Source organism: Pavona decussata, unplaced genomic scaffold (assembly GCF_977016875.1).
Source record: "Pavona decussata unplaced genomic scaffold, jaPavDecu1.1 SCAFFOLD_15, whole genome shotgun sequence".
Taxonomy (NCBI): domain Eukaryota; kingdom Metazoa; phylum Cnidaria; class Anthozoa; order Scleractinia; family Agariciidae; genus Pavona; species Pavona decussata.
The window spans coordinates 375,095-393,647 of record NW_028145438.1 but is presented as its reverse complement, the minus strand read 5'-3'; the positions used below and the strand labels follow the sequence as shown (position 1 = coordinate 393,647).

Below are 18,553 nucleotides of genomic sequence, written 5' to 3'. Positions count from 1 at the left end.
ACGGTACCCTTTGCCTGGTAAATTTCCCTGTACGTATAGTTTTACAAACTGCCAAATATTTTGGTCTTTAAGTCGAGTGCGTACAAATGTCCTAAATGGAGCCACAGTGGTTTAGTGGACAGAAGTGACGAAAGCAGAATGGGAATCGGAGTCGGAAACAAAAAGAATCTTCTGACCTAGGGAGTAATTTGTCAACACGTTACCGGAGTTAAGGATTTGAAAGGGGGGGGGGGGGGGGGTTGGGGGTGGCGGGGGCGTGGTTATATCTGAAAAACTATAAGGTGTTTGAATATAAAAATATCGCCTTTCAACATCACTGACCCAACGTAGAAAACAGGTACAAAATTAAGGAAATCGTCCGACCCCCATCCGTGACGTCTGCCCGGTTTTCTCAGACAACGGCTCTTAAATGAAGTTAAACATGAATTGCATTTTATACTCCATTGTTACCTTTACCAATTATATTGCAAGCAGGAGCAATGGGCTCCTGTTGCAAGATAGTCAGGTCTGAATAAGTTCTATGGCCAGTTGAGTGGCTTCCTTTCCGAAATCGCTTTCCTAAAGTTGAGTATTTTGGGTTTGTCTACTGTCTATCAGAGATTTATTTTTATGGGGTTTTACCATAGTTTTGATCCTCCAAGTATGGCTCTCGTCAGTTTCCCGCAATCTTGGCCATGGGGTAATTAATTGTACAGGCTATAAGCTCAGTATCACTCCATAAGAAGAGCATTTTTCTTCTTCGTTGCATCGACAGTTACGAATTCCTAAAGGCTATTTTTTATTGGTAATATGATTTTACGATCATCTTAAACACATCGCAGGGTTGTTTTTCTTCTCTTGACATACTATTACGGATGGTATTTTAAGGAGAATTCCGTACCCGAACACAGTCTAGTTTTGCCGAGTAAAGTAATTTCTTTGACGATTGGGTCGAGGGTGAGCGGTGGGGGATTAAGTTTGGTTGATTTTTTATCAAATTACTCATATTTCTGCGGTCTTGTCCCGTAAGCTGGAGTCTTTGATCAGAAAACTTAAATTAAAACAGCTGTATGGGGAGGAATTTCATTAATCTGTGGAAGAAAGCGTCACGTAGTTCACGCCATAGGGTATTGTAATATAATGCACATGAATGTCATTAGCCTGTGGTGGAATACAGTTACAGTTATTTGGTAAGGCCATGAATTTATATATTTCTTGTGCCGAGAAATAAACCACGAAGCAATAAAATATCACTGATAGTAAAACAAATGTAAATGAATAGCTCACTTTTTTTTTTTTGCTTACTTAGGTGATAGTGATTCGGACGACAGCGACGAATCTTCAGGTAACTCGACGGTTTAATAAAGGATCTCTCTTCCTTTTAGTTTAACTCGTGAATACTCTAGAAAAACAAATGCAACTATTATACCAAAAGTATGCTTCAGTCACTTAGACCATGAAATTTATATAGCTCCTATGACGAGAAATATACCACGAAGATATAAAATAACGTGGTAAAAGTAATGTAAATAAAAAGCTGACAGATAACGATTTTGACATGCGCACGTTTCTTCTTCCTTCTATCATTTACATTGTACTATGTACGAAGATCAATTATTTGTTTTAAGTTTTGGACTCATTTTCGGGTCTTATTTTATTTCTTATTAAACTTCGCCCGGCCTATTATATTGCAAGATAGTCAGGTCTGAATAAGTTCTATGGCCAGTTGAGTGGCTTCCTTTCCGAAATTGCTTTCGTAAAGTTGAGTATTTTGGCACTATCTACTGTCTATCAGAGATTTATTTTTATGGGGTTTTACCATAGTTTTGATCCTTCAAGTATGGCTCTCGTCAGTTTCCCGCAATCTTGGCCATGGGTTAATTAATTGTAGAGGCTCTGTCATTGCATAGACAGTTACGAATTCTTAAAGGCTTTTTTTTATTGGTAATATGATTTTACGATCATCTTAAACACAGCGCAGGGTTGTTTTCTTCTCTTGACATACTATTACGGATGGTATTTTAAGGAGAATTCCGTACCCGAACACAGTCCAGTTTTAACCGAGTAAAGTAATTTCTTTGAGGGTGGGCGGTGGGGGATTAAGTTTGGTTGATTTATAATCAAATTACTCATATTTCTGCGGTCTTGTCCCGTAAGCTGGAGTCTTTGATCAGAAAACTTAAATTAAAACAGCTGTATGTGGAGGAATTTCATTAATCTGTACAAGAAAGCGTTACGTAGTTCACGCCATAGGGTATTGTAATATAATGCACATAAATGTCATTAGCCTGTGGTGGAACACAGTTACAGTTATTTAGTAAGGCCATGAATTTATATATTTCTTGTGCCGAGAAATAAACCACGAAGCAATGAAATATCACTGATAGTAAAACAAATGTAAATGAATAGCTCACTTTTTTTTTTGCTTACCTAGGTGATAGTGATTCGGACGACAGCGACGAATCTTCAGGTAACTCGACGGTTTAATAAAGGATCTCTCTTCCTTTTAGTTTAACTCGTGAATACTCTAGAAAAACTAATGCGGCTATTATACCAAAAGCATGCTTCAGTCACTTAGACCATGAAATTTATATAGCTCCTATGACGAGAAATATACCACGAAGATATAAAATAACGTGGTAAAAGTAATGTAAATAAAAAGCTGACAGATAACGATTTTGACATGCGCACGTTTCTTCTTCCTTCTATCATTTACATTGTACTATGTACGAAGATCAATTATTTGTTTTAAGTTTTGGACTCATTTTCGGGTCTTATTTTATTCCTTATTAAACTTCCACCGGCCTATTATATTGCAAGATAGTCAGGTCTGAATAAGTTCTATGGCCAGTTGAGTGGCTTCCTTTCCGAAATTGCTTTCGTAAAGTTGAGTATTTTGGCACTATCTACTGTCTATCAGAGATTTATTTTTATGGGGTTTTACCATAGTTTTGATCCTTCAAGTATGGCTCTCGTCAGTTTCCCGCAATCTTGGCCATGGGTTAATTAATTGTAGAGGCTCTGTCATTGCATCGACAGTTACGAATTCTTAAAGGCTATTTTTTATTGGTAATATGATTTTACGATCATCTTAAACACAGCGCAGGGTTGTTTTCTTCTCTTGACATACTATTACGGATGGTATTTTAAGGAGAATTCCGTACCCGAACACAGTCCAGTTTTAACCGAGTAAAGTAATTTCTTTGACGATTGGGTCGAGGGTGGGCGGTGGGGGATTAAGTTTGGTTGATTTATAATCAAATTACTCATATTTCTGCGGTCTTGTCCCGTAAGCTGGAGTCTTTGATCAGAAAACTTAAATTAAAACAGCTGTATGTGGAGGAATTTCATTAATCTGTACAAGAAAGCGTTACGTAGTTCACGCCATAGGGTATTGTAATATAATGCACATAAATGTCATTAGCCTGTGGTGGAACACAGTTACAGTTATTTAGTAAGGCCATGAATTTATATATTTCTTGTGCCGAGAAATAAACCACGAAGCAATGAAATATCACTGATAGTAAAACAAATGTAAATGAATAGCTCACTTTTTTTTTTGCTTACCTAGGTGATAGTGATTCGGACGACAGCGACGAATCTTCAGGTAACTCGACGGTTTAATAAAGGATCTCTCTTCCTTTTAGTTTAACTCGTGAATACTCTAGAAAAACTAATGCGGCTATTATACCAAAAGCATGCTTCAGTCACTTAGACCATGAAATTTATATAGCTCCTATGACGAGAAATATACCACGAAGATATAAAATAACGTGGTAAAAGTAATGTAAATAAAAAGCTGACAGATAACGATTTTGACATGCGCACGTTTCTTCTTCCTTCTATCATTTACATTGTACTATGTACGAAGATCAATTATTTGTTTTAAGTTTTGGACTCATTTTCGGGTCTTATTTTATTCCTTATTAAACTTCCACCGGCCTATTATATTGCAAGATAGTCAGGTCTGAATAAGTTCTATGGCCAGTTGAGTGGCTTCCTTTCCGAAATTGCTTTCGTAAAGTTGAGTATTTTGGCACTATCTACTGTCTATCAGAGATTTATTTTTATGGGGTTTTACCATAGTTTTGATCCTTCAAGTATGGCTCTCGTCAGTTTCCCGCAATCTTGGCCATGGGTTAATTAATTGTAGAGGCTCTGTCATTGCATCGACAGTTACGAATTCTTAAAGGCTATTTTTTATTGGTAATATGATTTTACGATCATCTTAAACACAGCGCAGGGTTGTTTTCGTCTCTTGACATACTATTACGGATGGTATTTTAAGGAGAATTCCGTACGCGAACACAGTCCAGTTTTAACCGAGTAAAGGTAATTTCTTTGACGATTGGGTCGAGGGTGGGCGGTGGGGGATTAAGTTTGGTTGATTTATAATCAAATTACTCATATTTCTGCGGTCTTGTCCCGTAAGCTGGAGTCTTTGATCAGAAAACTTAAATTAAAACAGCTGTATGTTGAGGAATTTCATTAATCTGTACAAGAAAGCGTTACGTAGTTCACGCCATAGGGTATTGTAATATAATGCACATAAATGTCATTAGCCTGTGGTGGAACACAGTTACAGTTATTTAGTAAGGCCATGAATTTATATATTTCTTGTGCCGAGAAATAAACCACGAAGCAATAAAATATCACTGATAGTAAAACAAATGTAAATGAATAGCCCACTTTTTTTTTGCTTACTTAGGTGATAGTGATTCGGACGACAGCGACGAATCTTCAGGTAACTCGACGGTTTAATAAAGGATCTCTCTTCCTTTTAGTTTAACTCGTGAATACTCTAGAAAAACTAATGCGGCTATTATACCAAAAGCATGCTTCAGTCACTTAGACCATGAAATTTATATAGCTCCTATGACGAGAAATATACCACGAAGATATAAAATAACGTGGTAAAAGTAATGTAAATAAAAAGCTGACAGATAACGATTTTGACATGCGCACGTTTCTTCTTCCTTCTATCATTTACATTGTACTATGTACGAAGATCAATTATTTGTTTTAAGTTTTGGACTCATTTTCGGGTCTTATTTTATTTCTTATTAAACTTCGCCCGGCCTATTATATTGCAAGATAGTCAGGTCTGAATAAGTTCTATGGCCAGTTGAGTGGCTTCCTTTCCGAAATTGCTTTCGTAAAGTTGAGTATTTTGGCCCTATCTACTGTCTATCAGAGATTTATTTTTATGGGGTTTTACCATAGTTTTGATCCTTCAAGTATGGCTCTCGTCAGTTTCCCGCAATCTTGGCCATGGGTTAATTAATTATAGAGGCTCTGTCATTGCATCGACAGTTACGAATTCTTAAAGGCTATTTTTTATTGATAATATGATTTTACGATCATCTTAAACACAGCGCAGGGTTGTTTTCGTCTCTTGACATACTATTACGGATAGTATTTTAAGGAGAATTCCGTACCCGAACACAGTCCAGTTTTGCCCGAGTAAAGTAATTTCTTTGACGATTGGGTCGAGGGTAAGCGGTGGGCGACTAAGTTTGGTTGATTTATAATCAAATTACTCATATTTCTGCGGTCTTGTCCCGTAAGCTGGAGTCTTTGATCCGAAAACTTAAATTAAAACAGCTATATGTGGGGGAATATCATTAATCTGTACAAGAAAGCGTTACGTAGTTCACGCCATAGGGTATTGTAATTTAAATGCATATGAATGTAATAAACCTGTGGTGGAATACAGTTACAGTTATTTAGTAAGGCCATGAATTTATATATTTCTTGTGCCGAGAAATAAAACACGAAGCAATAAAATATCACTGATAGTAAAACTAATGTAGATGAATAGGTAACTTTTTTTTTTGCTTACTTAGGTGATAGTGATTCGGACGACAGCGATGAATCTTCAGGTAACTCGACGGCTTAATAAAGGATCTCTCTTCCTTTTAGTTTTACTCGTGAATACTCTAGAAAAACAAATGCCACTATTATACCAAAAGTATGCTTCAGTCACTAATACTTCTATCATTTATTTGTACTATTTAGGAACTCGAAGATCAATTATGTGTTTTAAGTTTTGGACTCATTTTCGACATTTTCGGGTCTTATTTTCTTTCTCATTAAACTTCCCCCGGCCAATTATATTGCAAGATAGTCAGGTATGAATAAGTTCTATGTCCAGTTGAGTGGCTTCCTTTCCAAAATTGCTTTTCTAAAGTTGAGTGTTTTAGCCCTGTCTACTGTCTATCAGAGATTTATTTTTATGGGGTCTTATTATAGTTTTGATCCTTCAAGTATGGCTCTCGTCAGTTTCCCGCAATCTTGGCCATGGGGTAGCCTCCTTTGCAGACGTTGTTTGTGTCGGTCCCATTCTCCCTCCCCACCAACGTCTGCTGAACCAAGCCGGACATGCCATTCCCATTGTATTTGAATATCCAATCAGATTCAAGCCATTGTTACCTGATAGCCAATCACAAAGCCGTTTATAAAACCCGCGAAAAGGTTGTACAACTTATTTTAGGTATTCCATGTCGAATTCTTATGGAGGTTAATACGCCAAAAAAAGCTTGTGAACGGTGACCTTCGATGTTATTTATGCAATCGCACTCCTCTTGTCAAAGAAAGGATAAAAATCTTCGGGAAAACAACTCACGATCTTCCAAAGATGATCAATTCCGCGCTATCTATCGACGTCAATATCTACTCCGCGAATGACTTGTTTGTTGCACAAACCCATGCTATAAACGTTTTCTCAAACTCGAAAAGCTAGAGAAAAATATAACTGACTTGAAAACGGAACTCAGAAGCAGTTTTGATTGTAACGTGGAGTCAGCAAGAGTGATGAGGTTACGAAAGGATTCAGGCACTGTTTCAGCGAGTACTTCAAAGAGTTCGACGACAACTAATGGGGCGTCAAAATCTCTAAACTTTGGCTCTCAAGCGCCTACCACTTGTACTTCTTTCAGTTATACTCCAACTGAAGCACTTCAGAAGCCCTACCATTTAGTTTACAATGCTTTTGGACATTTGCAAGCTCCTGCCATCGCTGCTGAATCACAGCTGTCTTCGTTTCTTCCTTTGTTGACCTCAACACCGTTAGCAAAGCCGGCCAAGACTACCGTTCGTAATGAGACAAAAGTAAAGGTATCTGTTGAATATCCATCGAAGCCGGCCAATAAAACCCTTGAACCTTGCTATGAGGCTCTTGGAAAAGCTTTAGTTCATGGTCCACCGGAGAGAATCGCTAGAGCTGTGGTAAAATGCGAGCCAGTGTTCAACATAGTCATCAAACATGTCCTGCACAAAGTCCTGACAGAAGTGAATGGTTTGTGTTCACGAAAGAATCCATCTATATTACGGAAAGCCAGCAAAGAAGATTGAAAGTATTTTAGTTTGCAGTCTATGTGCCAAGAGTGGAAGGAGAGGGCGCCAATCTTTTACGCTTTCCTTATGACTGTTGCGCTGTCAAATGGTACAAAAGATGCATCATGGCTCCCTAGTGTGTCGGTCGCTGGATCGATTTTGTTGAAGCAGAGAAGTAGACACATGAACGCAACAGCAGCTTTTCTTGCTATCCTCAAAACAGCGTCCACCGAGGTAAGTTTACTAAACGCTTCTGATATATTTTTAGATAATTTGCAGTTGAACACTTTGCAGATTAAATATGTTTCCAAATGAAATGAGAAATGAAGAGCAAATCTGGGGCAAACCTTGTTATGTGTAATGTTTTTATGGTATTAAAATACAGTTCTGGTGTTCTTTTATTCAAAGACAACCCTTGACAGACTAGGCAAGATGAATGTCACATGTTCAAACAGGTGTGCTTTAAACAAGATGGATGACCTTGGTACAGACTATGATAAAGAACAGAAGGAGGTGCAGAAGGCAATCACTGATGAGAACTTGAAAATAGAGTGGCTACAAAAACTAGAAGAAATACTTTATAAGGCCCCTTATCCGCTTTATTTTGAAGTACCTTTAATGCTAATTTCTCTGAAAATGAGGAGCTTGTTAGAGGGTATGGGTGATTGAAAGCGAGTTGATTGTAGGTCAAGTTCTGCTGACTAAGTTTTTAGACATCCAATCTAAAATTCACCCCCATAGTATGTTCATTGAAGTACATACACATTGCCTTATTCAATTCATGGTTTAATAATCAAACTTGGGAATGTATTTCTCCCGGGGGGGGGGGGGGGGGGGGACTCCCATATAAAAATGACAGGGGTGCTCGTCGAAAATTTTCGGAAAACACCCTAAAAGGTACTGTAATCTTGTGTGATGGCCCTGGGTCAAAATTTCGTTTCCCACGTACCAATAATTAAGAGCAACATGACTTACAAATAGTAGTTCCTGTCACCAATCTACAAATGATTTCTGGTTCTAGCCTGAGGGAGCTTGAAAAGGTACCTCTTCTTGGCAATAACAGTGAGGAGGCTGCGGCAGCCAAGAAAATGCTGGTCAAAGTGGAAGAAAGTGCACATCCTGGCTTTGCAGTCATCTTTGACAATATTGACTTGGAAATTAAGACCAAAAACATGACTATGTCCAACCAAAAGACGTCTCACCATTGGGTCAACCACAAAATGGTTATAAATAGAGTATCAGGAATGAACACTCTGAAAAAGAGTCCACCAGATTTACAAGATGTACCAAATCAGTCATTTATGCCTACAATTCCTGAAATGCAAAGTCAAAGGCTGGACTATATAGTATCAAGAATGTTGGTGGAATATTTTGCAGCATTAAGTCCTTTTAAGGATGTTGTGACTCAACATATACCACATAAATATAGCAAAGAGATGAGCAAAAAGTCAACTAAGGTAAACAACTCTATTAATTATATTGCATGTATTATAGGCCTTATGTGCCACTGGGCATCTAAAAGGATGACGATGATTACAAGTATTTATATGTTGAATGTATAAAATAAGCTACTCTTTGCATATGCCAAACCCACTCTAACACTTCCCCAGTATTTTTTTGTATGTATAGCATATTTCATATATAATTACGGTTATGTATAAACTTTTTTTATTTTACCTAATCTTTTAGGTTCCCTTGGGTGTAACATTTAAAAATGAAAATATCAATGAAGATATGCTTGTCATCTTGAAGAAGTTCCATACATACCTACCTAAATGTGCGGATGGTTCATATGATCCACAACTATTCACTGGGGACCAACTAACAGTAGAAAGTGCTGTAAATGTTAAAGCTTCAGTGTCAAATGGATACACACCGGAAGACCGGCTTGAGGGATTGAATTTGCAGCTGGGAGATTGGCATGCTGGTGTCAAGATTCTTAATGTAAGTTTGTCATATACCTATTAGAAATTAAATAGCCAGCTGTGTAACAAAAAACTGTTGCAATCCTTTTCTTCATGATCATAATGTCCCGGTTGATTATAATGTAGTTAGAACCTGAACTTATTATTGACAGAAAGGGTGACAACAGTACTAATGTATTGAAATGTCAAAAGATTAGAGACTGTATTTTTTTGGACACATGAATGTGCATCCAACATGTCAAAGGGTCTCTGAGCTACTATGTTAAAAGCATGGCACAAATTTCTTTGTAAGCTTTCATCAGTTCTGTGGGAGGTCAATGATTTGACAACTACTGACACCTTGCAATGATATAACAATGATGCATAAAAATGAGTGTTTTGTCAAATCAATAATTAATTAACACACTGATGAATTATTATATTTGGTGAAATATGAGATGAATAATGTGCACAGCTATGCTAATAATTATTGAAATGGTCCTTGTAAAAAAAAATGGAGTTAGAATTCTCTGATCAAATGTGCAATTCTTCTGTGGAGTAGAAAAAGCTTTTTGGAGAATATAGACTTTGAACAAAGATCACTTACTCCATATACTTTTTATACCTCTCCATATACTTTTTATTTACAAGTTACATGTTTAAATTTTCTATTACGTATTTTTCAGCCTATATACAAGAGGTTTTTTTTTTGGGAAATCAGATGGTGACCCATGCACTCTTTTTTCCGATCGTACATTGATTAACAGAAGAAATGTAAAAGGAGATCCAAGTGCAGCTTACAGGGCTGATAGGGATTTCCTTACACTAGTTGTGAAATCCAGAGTGCTATCAGCAGCAGTAACAGTCCTTGGCTTCGAAAGCAAAACGTCCAATCCAACTAACTTTCCCCTTCTAGACAAAGTAGAAAACATCAAAAAGGCACAGAAGCTTGAATACCTGCACAGTGCAGCATCAAAAATTGTTGACAGTGTTGCATTTGACTACACTGCACTCAACAATGCAGTGGATAAGGTGATTACTGCTCAAGCTAGACCGGCAAGATCTAATGGATCAACAAGAACTTACACCAGATGGAAGATTTCCCTGCAGATTTCCCAATTGCAACAGATCTTTTAAATATGACGGGGGAAAAGCAGGAGGAGACATGAACTTTCACATGATCCCCCACTTGACATCCCCAATAATCTTCCTGGTGATGATGGTCTAGAATCTGAGGCCATTTCCAGTAACACTGAAGGTGCAAGCAATTACAGTACTACAGAGACAGATGACATGTTTAACTATAACTGTGCATTACTTGAGGATGGTATTTTCTTCATGAACTTTTTGGATGCAGTAAGTGAGGGGGATGGGCAGAGATTAATCAGACAATACAAATACTTCATGTTAATGTGTAAGGCGGATGACAGCCACAGCAAGAAATATGATCTAGAGTGTTTATATCAGCTGTTTCTAGTGAAGTCTCTTCTGTCACTAAGAGATAGTGAAAGATCTGTTAGCAACAGATCTGTCAACACCCTAGGAGGGAAAGGAAAGAACGTTGCCATGGACCTAGACATGGAACACAGCAATCGGTTCTTGAAACAAGCCATAAAGAACCTGGGCCCCAATGTGACAGAAAATGCTGTGGATCGTATTTGCCGTGCAGAAGCTGCAACACGAATGTTGACCGCTACCATCGATCAGGAAATTGAGAAAGTATCACGGTCTGGAAGGCACACCCGCAGTTCAACGGAAAGAGATCTCCAGGAACTAGTAAACAGAGCAGGGTCTACTAATGTGTTTACTAAACAAGAAGCCCGTCATTATAACCACTTTGTGAACTTTGAAAGAAATCGCCTGGCCAATCTGGATTTCTCATCAGTATTTAAATGGATAAATGACCATAACAAAAATGTACAACTTCGAATTAGAGCTAGGTAAACAATAAGGACTTTTAAATAAATAACTCTTCATCTAGAACATTGTGATCTAGAGTACGGTACATGTAAATACACCGAGGGCCAATTATCTGAACAGTGTTTTCTTAGCCAATGCTTGTTAATTACCTCAGACAATTAATAGACACAGACTTACAATGTACATGTAGCCTTCTTTGCAGATGTTTTTTGTGTCAGCCCCACTCTCCCACCCCAGGAGATGGAGGTACATTGTAGGGAGAGTGAAACTGACACAAAACATGTCTGCAAAGGAGGCTACTAGCCTACATGTAGGTTTGAATAATATTTCATATTATTCATACTATTCAAATAATGGTCCCTAAATGTGCAACAACAACAACAGCATGTACCTGTAAATAGTGCTAGGTTGATGTTTTTTTTTTTTATTTCTCTTTCCTTATTTACACTAGCCTCATTTTCAGAGATTTTTTTGTTTCGCGGTCTCATTAGCTAAGAAGTGAAATGAAATATTGTATGGTTTTAGTGTACTCTAGCTACAATAATTGATTGTATTAGTCCTTAGCAATGCAGTGCCATTTTTAGCTTAACTGACAATACCTTCAACTATGAATTTTATAAAATTATTTCTATCTTTAAATTAAAACATCTGCAAAGGTGACTAAAAACTTAAGGTGAGAGCACAAAAAATGCTGGTTTAATGTGGAGCATACATTGTATTTTGTAACAATGCCCTCATTTAAGAATTTTCTATTAATAATCACTCTGAAACTATCAGTATGGTCATCTTTGATCCACTATAAAGACATTTTTAGAGTTTACTGTCATTGGGTTACAAAAAATAGTCGTCATACATGTTATAACAGGGTGGTAAGACTGCGTTCCACCATAACATTAATTATTGTTATTGGTTGAATAATAATATTTATTGTCAACAATACATGCTAACTTAGAGAGTACCTAATTTTGGTATTTCTGCATTATCTATTAATATTAATAAGCCACTGTCAGTTGAGTGTGCAGTCATAGTCATACTGTGAATTTTCAAAGCTGTTAATAGATCTTTCCCAAATCTGCATCATGACTGACCAAGTAACAATGGACCAAGAGCCTTGACTTGATTCTGTTGTTGGTCAATCAAGTGAATTTGTGAAATGTCTAAGTATGAAGAACATTAAATTTCATGACTATCAGACAATGAAAGCTGAAGGTCAAAATGGTTTGAAATTTTTGAAACCCAAAATTAGTTCAAACCATAACATATTCACAACGGTTCTTCATGAAGTTACTATTACATTGTCAAAGAAATAAATTATAATACTAGAACAGTCTCAGGTTTTCTAGTGCACTTACTGCTGCTGCTGGGATATTCTCACTGTCCATTGTGTTACCAAGAGAGTCATTCGCTGATGCTTCTAGTAATGACATAGAAAGATTACCTACTGCTAGTTCAAACAGCTTATCATCATCCATCAGTCTTTCCCAGTCTCCAAGCCATGTGCCACTTTCCTCCTCTTCATCCTCATAAACATTTTTGACCATAAAATGTTCAGTACCACAGTTACCAAATACTGAGCTTATGCTTTCCATTATTTTACAACCATGTTGTATGTGCCATATTTCAATATTTGATATCACATCGTCCAGGGTAAAAATCGTGTCACAGTTTTCAAGAACCTGTTCAATCTGCTGATATGAGAAACCAAGCATAAACTGTAGGTTGGTTAAGGTTGGTAGCTGACCATCAGGTGATTTGCTGATGAGGTCACGTACAAGATATCTGTGATACGATGACAACCTTGAAGACAGAGCTTTTTTTTTTGTTGCATTGAAACTACTCTTGTTCGAGCAGTGACTCCTAAATTTTGTGTAGTTTGGTTGACACAACCTGGGAATTTAGTCAATTCTCCACGGTCCTCATTTTTACAGTTACAATGCTTGGCACAGTTGTCACAACACAAGTGTTTTGGATCTGGACAGCTGACTTTGTCACAATTGTCAAACTGACACAAGAGAGTTTTTCTGCGGCATTCCTCTGACTTCAAATACTGTTTTATGTCTTTCTCAACGTGATTGAGAAGTAGCCCTGGGTAAAAAATGTGAGCCACACTTTGTTTGCCATTCCTGCCAGCTCGTCCTGTCTCCTGGATAAATGCCTCCACATTTTTAGATGGCCCAAAATGAATCACTCTATACACTTCTTTACTATCAACACCCATGTCAAAGGCAATGCTTGCTACAAGGACACGAATATCTGACTCAGGCTCTTTGAAGGCTCGTAGCACTGCCTCTTTGTTTGCATTGGGGGTACATGAATGTAGCATTTCTACAAGGACTCTTTTTCTGTCATCAATTTCACCAGCATACATATTATCTCCTAGTGTACCTTTGAGAGTAGCATAAAGCAAAGAGCACTGCTTTATTGTCTGGCAATAAATAATTGCTCCAGTTGTATTGATACCATGTTCCAAAAGCTCTTAAACAAGCCACTCAAAATATTTCACTTGACTTTCATCCCTTGACATATAGAACACAGAGTATGCAATGTTGGATTTATCAGGGCTCTCATAACTTATCTGCGGATTGTCCACAAGCAAAACATCCGTAATTGCTTTCGTTGTCTCCCTGGTTGCTGTAGCAGTGAGAGCTACTATCTTGGCATGTGGAGCAAGAGATCGTAACTCGTGTAACCTTCCATAGCATTCACGGAAGACTGCTTTATCAGTTGTAGTTGATGTTCCCCTGAAAGATAAATTTATTCATTAATGCTAATAATCAATATTATCTGGTGATTTACATTTCATGACAGTTACTGGCATTGATTCTTCTGAAATATAAAAACAAACTTGAACACCCATTTAACAGATATTCCAATAATGAAAAAGGTCAGAAAGTAAGGTTTACCTGTTTTTATTATTTTTTCTTTTCTTTTCCTTTCTTTTTTTATTTATGTAAAAATCGTATTCTAGTTAGGCGAAGCTAAATAAATAAATATTATTTTTATTCGATGGAAGTACAAAATCAAGTCAGACATCCGTCTTTTTCTTACCATTGTTTAATTACATGAGCTTCGTCGACTGCAATCGCACAGAGCCTTGAAGGGTACAATGGGTTTGTCAACATGCGTCGCCATCTTTCGTTTAGCATCAAAGCCTCTGGGGTTGCGTAAACCACAGAAAACCTTCCACATTCTACATCTTTTATCTTGTTTTCAAGCTCTTCTTCATCTTCCACTACTGAGCTTAGACTCACTGCTGAGAGCCCGAGTTTCTGGAGAGTATTCACTTGATCTTGTATGAGATTTAGGAGTGGAGAAACGACTACAACAATATGGCCACGAACTGATTCTGAAATTTCATCGAAGATCAGAGGAAGAGCTTGGTACATGAGTGATTTTCCAAACCCAGTTGGAAGGTTTAGGAACACGTCTTTCTTCTCTTTGACAATAGCATGCAGTGCCTGTTTTTGATGATGATTAAGAGTTTCGATTTGGAACTTTTCACACACAACTCGAAATGCTGACACGGGATCCGCCATTTTTTTTTTGGAGCCGATAGAGCGGGGACTGGATCTTAGCCACCGAAATTTAAAAGCCACGTTGTGATTGGTCAGTTTTGAGGAATGGCATGTCCGGCTTGGTTCAGCAGACGCTGGTGGGGAGGGAGAATGGGACCGACACAAACAACGTCTGCAAAGGAGGCTAAGCCATGGGGTAATTAATTGTGGAAGCTATAAGCTCAGTATCACTCCATAAGAAGAGCATTTTTCTTGTTCGTTGCATCGACAGTTACGAATTCTTAAAGGCTATTTTTTATTGGTAATATGATTTTACGATCATCTTAAACACAGCGCAGGGTTGTTTTTCTTCTCTTGACATACTATTACGGATGGTATTTTAAGGAGAATTCCGTACCCGAACACAGTCCAGTTTTAACCGAGTAAAGTAATTTCTTTGAGGGTGGGCGGTGGGGGATTAAGTTTGGTTGATTTATAATCAAATTACTCATATTTCTGCGGTCTTGTCCCGTAAGCTGGAGTCTTTGATCACAAAACTTAAATTGAAACAGCTGTATGTGGAGGAATTTCATTAATCTGTGGAAGAAAGCGTTACGTAGTTCACGCCATAGGGTATTGTAATATAATGCACATAAATGTCATTAGCCTGTGGTGGAATACAATTATAGTTATTTAGTAAGGCCATGAATTTATATATTTCTTGTGCCGAGAAATAAACCACGAAGCAATAAAATATCACTGATAGTAAAACAAATGTAAATGAATAGCTCACTTTTTTTTTTTGCTTACTTAGGTGATAGTGATTCGGACGACAGCGACGAATCTTCAGGTAACTCGACGGTTTAATAAAGGATCTCTCTTCCTTTTAGTTTTACTCGTGAATACTCTAGAAAAACAAATGCAACTATTATACCAAAAGCATGCTTCAGTCACTAAGAACATGAAATTTATATAGCTCCTATGACGAGAAATATACCACGAAAATATAAAATAACGTGGTAAAAGTAATGTTAATAAAAAGCTGACAGATAACGATTTTGACATGCGCACGTTTCTTCTTCCTTCTATCATTTACATTGTACTATGTAGGAAGATCAATTATTTGTTTTAAGTTTTGGACTCATTTTTGGGTCTTATTGTATTTCTTATTAAACTTCCCCCGACCAATTTCTTATTAAACTTCCCCCCGTCAACTGTATTGCAAGATAGTCAGGTCTGAATAAGTTCTATGGCCAGTTGAGCGGCTTCCTTTCCGAAATTGCTTTCCTAAACTTGAGTATTTTGGCCCTGTCTACTGTCTATCAGAGATTTATTTTTATGGGGTTTTACCATAGTTTTGATCCTTCAAGTATGGCTCTTGTCAGTTATCCGCAATCTTGGCCAGGGGGCAACCAATTGAGAGGCTATAAGCTCAGTATAACCCCGAAGCGATGGCGGACGCACATGCAAACACTAGTTCTTCTTTGATCATTTCTGACTCGTCTAGTTCGGTGTACTGCGACGATAATTATTTAGAACTGGATCAATATTTGTCGTTTAGATTGGAAAGAAGAGATTTAGCTGGAATAGTACCGTCCAGGATCTTGAAACATTTATCGATACAAGATTAATTCGATCAGTTGATGATGGCGGGAATAGTGACAAGTTGTCTATGACATGTAACAGCTCCTGTGCCGTTCTCAAGTTATCTGATGTTACGTTTAATTTTTACCAAAATACGAAGACACTCCACGTGTAAGGAAGAGCGGCTGGAGATGTCAAAGACATTCTCGAAGAGGTGGTGAACAACAAACTTCTTGTCCAGAGACCAACCGAAGAAACTATCGTGTTGGCCGATCACAACATTAACACTGCTGCGATCACCGAAGAACCTCCTGAACGCACTATTCCAGAGAATATAACGGTGATGGACGACCCAAGCGAGCAAACAGAGCAAGATTCAATTACATCGGACTCTGCAGCAATCGACAAGCTTTGGAAAGCAGTTAACGCCATTCAACGAAAATTTGAATTTGAATTACCCGCTAAACAGTCCCAAACGGCCACTTTGGAACTTGAATTGAATGAATATAAATTAAAATGTGCCGAATACGAAGGTAAAATTGAAAGCCTTCAACAAGAAAGAGCAAGCCTAATGGAAGCGATAAGATTCCTTTCAACAGATCAAAAAACGTAACAACACAGCATCATGAACCTTCTGATGACTGGCAAACTGTTAGGTCTAAAAGCCATCCCGACTCATCAAAGGCCAAAATATCAAAACAAGGAAAGAAGAAGAAGAATGCTCAAGCTCAAGAACCACAAGATCAGGGCAAAAACACAACGGTTAATCAACAAGATACACAAAGATCAAGATGAAATGAAGAAACGATAATCATTGGAGACTCGATCATCAAGGGATTGCGAGGAGATTTATTAAGCCGAGCGGCAAAAAGGCGCGTAATCGTAAGAAGCTTCCCGGGTGCCACGACTACCGATATGAAGCATTACCTTCAACCGTGCGTGGAACTGAACCCCAAGGTGATTATTCTCCACACCGGCACGAATGATCTTAAAAGTTCAACTTCCCCGCGAGAAGTAGCAGAGAAGATCGTGGACCTTGGAAACATGATCACCTCAAGGTCTCCTGACACCCGATTAACAATCTCATCACTAACAACAAGACTCGATGAAGACTCTCTCACAAAGAAGGTAACTGACTGTAACAAAGTTTTAAGAACCTTCTGTAACCAAAACGGATGGGGTTTTGTCCAGTATCCCAAAATCGACGAGTCCTGTTTGAACAATCGTAAACTTCATCTTAATAAGAAGGGCATCACTGTTTTAGCTAGTAACTTAGTGAATAATATTGTACATTGATGGCAATCTTACTAAACAACTGGGGGGACATCTGATTGTACCCCTACAAGTAGTGCCCAGAGCAATCCAAGTACTATCATTCCAAATTGCCGCGGATTTAAAATGGAAAGTCTGAATATTACCAGTCTTTTGAAACATATAGATGAAGTTCGCATTATTCTAGATAAACAAAACATCGATGTATTGGCCATAAATCAGAGACCAGACTAGACGACAATATTTCCGATCTAGAGGTAAATGTCCGGGGGTATGACATCGTACGGTGCGATCGGCCTTTAAATGGGAGATCCGGTGGCGGTGTATGTTTTTACATCCGGTCAAACATAAATTATTCGATCCGCAAAGATCTGCAAAATCAGCTCCTTGAAAATTTATCAATCGAAATACATAAGCCTAACTCAAAACCCTTTGTCATCACTACATGGTATAGACCTCCGCATTCTCCAGTGGAGCTTTTTTCTCACCTTGACACGTTGTTAGGCAAATTAGATTCAGAAAACGTTGAACATTTCTCATGGGGGATATGAATTGTAATTTGCTATCTAATGAGAATGTTTATGCTAAGGCTCTCCTGAATGTCTCTGACATTTATGGTCTGAAACAACTTTTCAATGAACCTACCCGGATTACACCTTTGACAAGTACTCTTATTGATTTAATTTCCACTAATCAACCAAATAATGTCAGTTGTTCTGGGGTCTCTCACATTGCCATTTCAATTCCTACTGATTGAGAGGAATTTTTTGATTTTTATACCAGGACAACATGAAGATTTGATCAAGCAAATAAAAACAAATAAAAAATCTGTCATGTACACTTTGGAGGGGGAGTAAGTTATATATAGTGTGATGGTAACCAAAAGCCAAGCTTCTTGTTAAATACCCCAGAGGGTTTCTTAATTAATAATTACTGACCCTCATAATATTCTATTGTTTGTCTCTCTGTATTAAATCAACGATTACAGGTCATGTTATTCAGCTTTGTGTAAGTGTCTGAGGAAAACGGAGGCGGCCCTTTTTGTCAGCTGGGAAATTATCAGGG

General features: G+C 37.8%; 2 protein-coding genes and 1 pseudogene across 11 annotated transcripts in view; 2 read left to right on the top strand and 1 right to left on the bottom strand.

Moving 5' to 3' along the window:
* The first annotated feature begins 1,187 nt into the window (after positions 1-1,187).
* LOC146487530 (caspase-7-like) overlaps positions 1,188-18,553 on the top strand; it is a 42,191-nt gene continuing 24,825 nt past the window's right edge. For 3 of the 9 annotated variants that reach the window (XM_085084128.1, XM_085084119.1, XM_085084109.1), the window contains exons 1-3: positions 4,691-4,723; positions 5,826-5,861; positions 15,447-15,482. The gene's annotated coding sequence lies outside the window, so the exon portion shown is untranslated. Of the gene's footprint in view, positions 1,325-4,687; positions 4,724-5,825; positions 5,862-15,446; positions 15,483-16,184; positions 17,345-18,553 lie in introns of those variants that run through there. The other 6 variants (XM_085084070.1, XM_085084115.1, XM_085084094.1 and 3 more) reach the window with 6 other exon arrangements.
* LOC146487534 (uncharacterized) lies at positions 6,292-12,047 on the top strand (annotated as a pseudogene). The gene is made up of 5 exons (XR_014856807.1): positions 6,292-7,548; positions 7,723-7,865; positions 8,342-8,771; positions 9,004-9,266; positions 9,905-12,047. The product of XR_014856807.1 is annotated as an uncharacterized LOC146487534 (transcript).
* LOC146487533 (uncharacterized) lies at positions 13,615-14,896 on the bottom strand. Its single transcript, XM_085084026.1, has 2 exons — positions 14,187-14,896; positions 13,615-13,879 (listed from the first exon to the last, which is right to left on the bottom strand). Exons 1-2 carry the CDS (start codon positions 14,672-14,674, stop codon positions 13,615-13,617), a joined length of 753 nt encoding a protein of 250 aa, XP_084940152.1. The 5' UTR covers positions 14,675-14,896.